Source organism: Ruditapes philippinarum, unplaced genomic scaffold (genome assembly GCF_026571515.1).
Source record: "Ruditapes philippinarum isolate M1 unplaced genomic scaffold, ASM2657151v2 ctg18104_1_1_1_1, whole genome shotgun sequence".
In the NCBI taxonomy this organism is placed as follows: domain Eukaryota; kingdom Metazoa; phylum Mollusca; class Bivalvia; order Venerida; family Veneridae; genus Ruditapes; species Ruditapes philippinarum.
Window position 1 is genome coordinate 1 of NW_026861592.1, and position 6,474 is coordinate 6,474.

Here is a 6,474-nt window from a genome sequence, read left to right on the forward strand (position 1 = left end):
GCAAAAAAATCAAAACAGGTTGGAAAATTCTTCAAAGGATGGTACGAAAAAAACAAAAAAAGCACATATGAAAAATGAACTAAACGACACGTTTTATGTATAATATCTTATATAGGATATATCTAGTGTGTACAGGTATGGGTTATTACACATATGCAATTACAAGATGATTATGACCTCTCATTTGCAATTGTATTAAAACATTTCGGTGCTTGCAAATTTAGGTGTCAGAAACAAGTAAGATACAAAACCTGCTCACATTGAAACAGTGTTTATACTTCACATTCAATTTAATGTAGACTTGATTTATAAGTAATTGTGCGTTTTGTCGGAAAGCAATTACATAAGTATTGTCGGTTTAAACAATATATGATGTGTTTTTGACTTAGTTGCAAACACTTAAATTTTTCAATTACCTTTCAATTAATTAAGTGTCCAAATACTCGTATATATTAACGATAGTTTGGAGATAATTAATTGTCAATTTCTTAAAAACAAACGACTTTCGAATGAGTGTATTATGTAAAGATAACTCTTTAAGTCCATTCTAAAAATTTAAAATTTCGTCAAAGTATAAAATTAGCTACTTTTTAACAGAATTATTCGTAAAATTGGATCAATTTATATTTGTTTACGTTATAAAATATTCTAGCGTAACGTGAATAAACAATCAAACATAATACTCATACAATCGTTTATGACATGAGATAATTTCTGCCTAAAATATACATCGAGACAAAGATGTTCACATGAAAGTTGAAAATTAACAATTTAAAAAACAACAACAGGATACTGTGATTGACTGACACCAAAATTGTAAAAAAATTAAAACAACGATCACCTAATGGAAGTCAAAACGGACACATTTGTCATGTTTCAAAGTCTATAAAAAACGTGAAACCATTGACAACAAAATTAATATTTAAATCATGATTCACAACATGAAAGATGATACTTCGCTTACGTGATGACACTTCTGGATTTTGCCATTTTTAAAGTCAATTTTCGTGACACATTAAACAAAACATTGCAGTGCGTTATCTTTGAAATATCAATATTGAAAATCTATATTAAAAGTTAAAGCTTTTTTGTATAAACTGACATTCCTTGAAATTATATGACCGCCAATATGTAATGTGTGACGGTAACACTGTTCTAACGACTAGGACATTAGCAAACTCGTTAGGAACATATCAGATGTGTAACCCTTATGAATAATGCATAACATTAGATCCTCCATCATTTAATATTATAAAAAACTATTTACTGAAGTACTCACTTACAATGTATGTCTGACGCAAGGGTGCAGATTAATATGAGTATAATGAGAAATAATGATTTGCATACATTTCCAGTTCATAGAAGAAAATCTCTCTCTCTCTCTTTTTAACACAAGAATGGTAAAAAGTATAAAAGGAATCCGTATGTAAAGTTTGATAATGGCGCTGGATAATCATGCCATGTTGGACAATTTTACCATCGGATCAGCTGATCTATTTTACACCCTCGGTAGATAAGGCGTGTTCTATAGGCGTGTCCTATAGACCTATAGGCGTGTCCTATAGACATATAGGCGTGTCCTATAGACGTATCCAACAGATCAAGTGGAATGCTTGTTTGCTTTATTCATCAATTTATCTGACAGCAAGTGGTCTAAATATATAAAGCTTTGTGCAATTCGTATAAAACAAAGTCCGGGACATTTGAGATTGTTTACTAAGCAATCGTTATTTCTAAAACCTAGTCGAATAATCAAAAAGATGTAATGAACAGCAAAACATGGTGGCTGACAAAGGGTATAAATTACTTCATACATTTAGCACAAACAGAATAAAAAATTAGTTGTATATTTAGGACTTGTGCCTCGGATAAGTCACAACAAATCTCTTCACTTTCTCTTATTGCGATGTCTCCTTGTTTAAGTTTCTTTCTGCACATCTTTTGCTCACTTTACCGCCTAATTTGCATCGGTTCGTCCTCCTCAGCAAGAACATCATCCGCATCTCCGAATTTCGGTTTTCTCTTGTGTGAAACGAACAAGAACACAATACCTGCGGCAATGTAGAAGACAAAAACAATCCAAGATAGCACAAACGAATAGCCATACTCATATTGTGCTCCTTTCGGCATTCGTGCTGGCAGATTTTCCTCGCCATATTCGGTGGTTCTGATAAACACCTCGTTCATAACTACTATGCAAGCCGCTGAAAAATGAATAAGTTTATTGATCATTTATCTTATTGCATTTTGTTTATTTTGACCTACTGATGTTTATTTATTACAAAAAGTATGAACTTAATGTTATGCATAAAATATTAAATTTAATTTTTTTATATTTTCTTTTACTTTAAAAATGTTCTTTTTATATCCGCCAATCAGTAAATGACAGTTTGTGCCTTTTTGCAAGAACAATGTAATATTTCAATGAGGCTTCACAATCAGACAAAAAACAACCAGAATATATCATTATGTTGGTAATAAATCGTATGGTTATATATCATATGGTCTCATGGGATACCTTAGTGACGTTTGTTCCTTTGTTCCGTTTATAATTGTTTTGTTTTCGGAAGTCATATATATTTATTTAGATTGATTTATCATGGAAAACATATCATGCGCTTCACGGCGTCATTATGAACATCTAAAGATTGAGAACCTGTCGATTTTGTTTAAAAATAGACATTAATTCTGTCTAAAAAACGATGAATTAAAAGCAGCACCAACATATGATTTGCCGGAAGTTATGCCTAAGCTAGAATAATGACGTCAAAGTTCAAGATTAACAAATATGATTGTAACTACAGTGTAAGAAAGTGCTTTCAAAATAAGTGCCTTTATTATTGAAGAAAAACACCTAAATAACTTATTAGATCAAAGGGAGATTACGAAACATGAAAAAGGAAAATGTCTGTAAAAATGCTTACCAGTCATAATGTAAAGTAGGGCTGTTAGCCTCTTGATGGTGTATCTTGGTCTGCGGATAGTGTACACAGCAAACAAGTGCACCAAAAACATAAGAATTATCGTTATAATGCTGAAAGCACATCCTGTTCGCATGTAATCTGAAAGCAATAAACAACTTATAAACAACTATTCCATTTACAGCAAACAAGGCATGTATACCCATTTCTAAGAACTGATATGAAATGAAATATCATATCTTTACTACGTTGAAGTTTTCTTTCACAAATTATAAGTTTTATATACTAATACAGTGATTGTGTACAGAGAATATCAAGGACTCATCTGTTTACGTAGATTCTTGTATTTCTTAGAAATATCCAAGACAAAAAATCAAGATTATACTTAACTTATACATACAATTTGTTTTTTCGGGAGTGGGTATAAAAATGAATATTTTTATCTTTTTATATATTAATTATAATATTATGAAAAGTATTATAATCATATAATGTTTACTCTGTATTGTTATGTAAATTAAATGACGTAAAGCGTACCGCAATCCTCGTATATTAAAACCAGACGTAGAATAATATAGAAAACAAATTACATTTATAATTCTCTTGTCCACTGTTATGTTGTAATTATGTTGTGCACTTTTGTTTTATAGTTCTCATGTTCACACTTATTTTAAGAGTTATGCAACAGACCGATGAGATATCGGAATACAATTAATAATTTAACAATAATATAAAATGCAAAAGTGTATAGTATATTGTTAATAATTTCATCTGGCCCTATTATATTACATTTTGTAATATTAATAAGAATTGCGGTGTGATGCTGTGCTGTACGTCATTCACAGTTGTAAAATTGATAATGAATTTTTGAAGACCCTACTCTTGTTCTAATGTATTATGGCTAAAGTGTGTACAAATTGTATAATATTTCTATTATTTTCAATTGATATAAATATACAATCGGTATTTATCATTTTACCCTTTATTAAAGTCTCGTCAATGTGATACAATATATTCGTCAATAAAAGTATATTTAAACATACTAAAAATGCACATTGCCGCCCACTACAGAGTTATAGGAAACTTTGTATCCGTTAAAGGGACTCCACTGAGGTTTTTTTGACATGATGGGACTGAAAATATTTTTTCCAGATTAATGTACCATTTGATGTAGGTGTAGACGTGCAAACTTTCAGATCATTCGCGCACTTCGTTTTTCCATAATAATTATTCAAATTGTAAAGAAATGACCCAAAATGAAAAGCGTTTAAACGCTTTTCACTCAAATTAGGCTAAGAAAAACATAAAACTACGATTTTCGATTTATTTTAAAGTATATTTCTTAACTATCTTTGCATGTATTTCTGTTTAAAGCGCCCCAGTTCATTTATGTAAGAAATTCTAATGTTATGTTTTAAGGCTTTTAAACCTCAATGGTGTCCCTTTAATACCACAATACAAGTTAAAATCCCTATAATAATGGAGTATAAAATTCAATCAATTAATCTACATCTAAAACAAAGTAACTACATATAATATATCCAACTGTATGGAACACTAATTTTACATAAGTATAAATGATTGTAAAGAAATTTTACATAGTCAGGTATGGGATAAAGTCAAGTAAGAACATGTATTTAAACGATGTAACCAAGTGTATGATTACAAAGGACCATGAATATACATGAAGACATGACCAAGTACATGTTTGTAAGGGAGATGACCAAGTAAGAACATGAATGTACAGGATATAACCAAGTAAGAACATAAATGTACATGATATGACCGAGTACCTGCTTGTAAGGGAGATGACCAAGTAAGAACATGAATGTACAGGATATAACCAAGTAAGAACATAAATGTACATGATATGACCGAGTACCTGCTTGTAAGGGAGATGACCAAGTAAGAACATGAATGTACAGGATATAACAAAGTAAGAACATAAATATACATGATATGACCGAGTACCTGCTTGTAAGGGAGATGACCAAGTAAGAACATGAATGTACAGGGCAAGGCAAGTATATGAATGTAAATGATATGACTGAGTAAGAACATGAATACATGCTTGTATCATAGTTTGGGGACCTTTTTTGTTGAAAATGTGTCAGAGTTAAATCGTATACATATACATGCACGGAGCGCAGGTATTAGCAGAGCATACCCATTGATTGGCTCATGTTTGCTGGGGTTTACTTGTTGTGACGGCAGAGAAAGAGAAAGCGACAGAAATATCATTTTCTGGGGTTTCATATTGTGACAACAGGGAACGTGTTTTTATGTTTGACTATGATACAAAAGAGAAAGAACGTCAAAACACTCGGCAATCTGATAAATACTCCGGGGCTACGTAGGTCCCCCCCCCTCGTACAAATCAGATATTCTCGTTGATGCTCTTTCTATTACATATTATTCTCTTATTTTCATATATCTTATATTTTTGTTATGTACATAATTATACTGTGTAATCGGCGTGTAACAAATTTCCAGAAACTACCAAAAGTCGAATAATGTCGCAGATATTTCTTTCATATATAGAACCTAAAGTTATAATGTTTGAGTAACCACCAGGGGTTATATTCAATGCCAAAACGTCCCTATTTATATCCTTATATACAGAAAAATAAACATCAAGAACGCAATTTTGTTGGGTACGTAAGACAACAATTTAAGTTTTGTGTAGATTCGGCGGATGCCATCATTTTCCGACAATATGGTTTTTTGTTTTCTGGAAAGGGGCAACAAGAGGTAGTCCAATATTTTTGTGGTTTAGATATACTTAAAAGAAACAAATTAACACTTGATATTGACAAAGATGAATCTGATAAATAATATATTTATGACATACCGAGAATTTGCCTATCAATGGCCTCGTCATAAATGATTTCCTTTTTTGATGGAAAAAAGTTGTGGTACTCGCATCTTTCAACTGCAAAAGAAAGGAAAAATACATCTTTATAAACAGGTATTATTTTATGTTTGTTTTAAAAAATACTATCGTAAGAATCTTCAGAAATTTCATCATCAGAAGTACACACGAACTATGGACACACTAATACCACTTTCAATTAAAAAGAAAACGAATATTAGATAATGTATAACAGTAGATAGGTTTATCAATAGATTATCTGCAAAATCAGCACTAACAAATGTTTTGCTTTTCTCACATTTCCCATCGGAATGCTGAATGAATACCTAACTTAATTACTAGTACGAGGAACATAAGTAATAACAAGTGTGTCTCTACCACAGCTTTCAACAAAACATTATCTTAAGCTTATGGGCAATCTTGTGCTTGCACGCGATACTTCTTTTCCCACGATAGAAAATGTATTTTTTGTTCTAGTTTGACAATGTTTCATCGGTTTTAGTTGTTTTTGTTTGCAATAATTACCACAATGGTATCTTCAATTCTAGTGGCACTTTTGTTAGATGCTTCATCTCCGTTCATATAATTGTTATGTGTATTTCATTTCTGCAAGTGTAGACTATTAAATCTTTTTTTGCGGAAAGGAAACACTTGTGAAAAACAAGAATAAAATGGAAACAG

At 31.3% G+C, this 6,474-nt stretch overlaps 1 protein-coding gene across 1 annotated transcript; it reads right to left on the bottom strand.

Annotated features, from left to right (window-relative positions):
* Positions 1-494: 494 nt before the first annotated feature.
* On the bottom strand, positions 495-5,876 carry LOC132716257 (epithelial membrane protein 1-like). The gene is made up of 3 exons (XM_060699493.1): positions 5,773-5,876; positions 2,925-3,062; positions 495-2,204 (listed from the first exon to the last, which is right to left on the bottom strand). Exons 2-3 carry the CDS (start codon positions 3,055-3,057, stop codon positions 1,951-1,953), a joined length of 387 nt encoding a protein of 128 aa, XP_060555476.1. The 5' UTR covers positions 3,058-3,062; positions 5,773-5,876; the 3' UTR covers positions 495-1,950.
* Between the last annotated feature and the right edge of the window lie 598 nt (positions 5,877-6,474).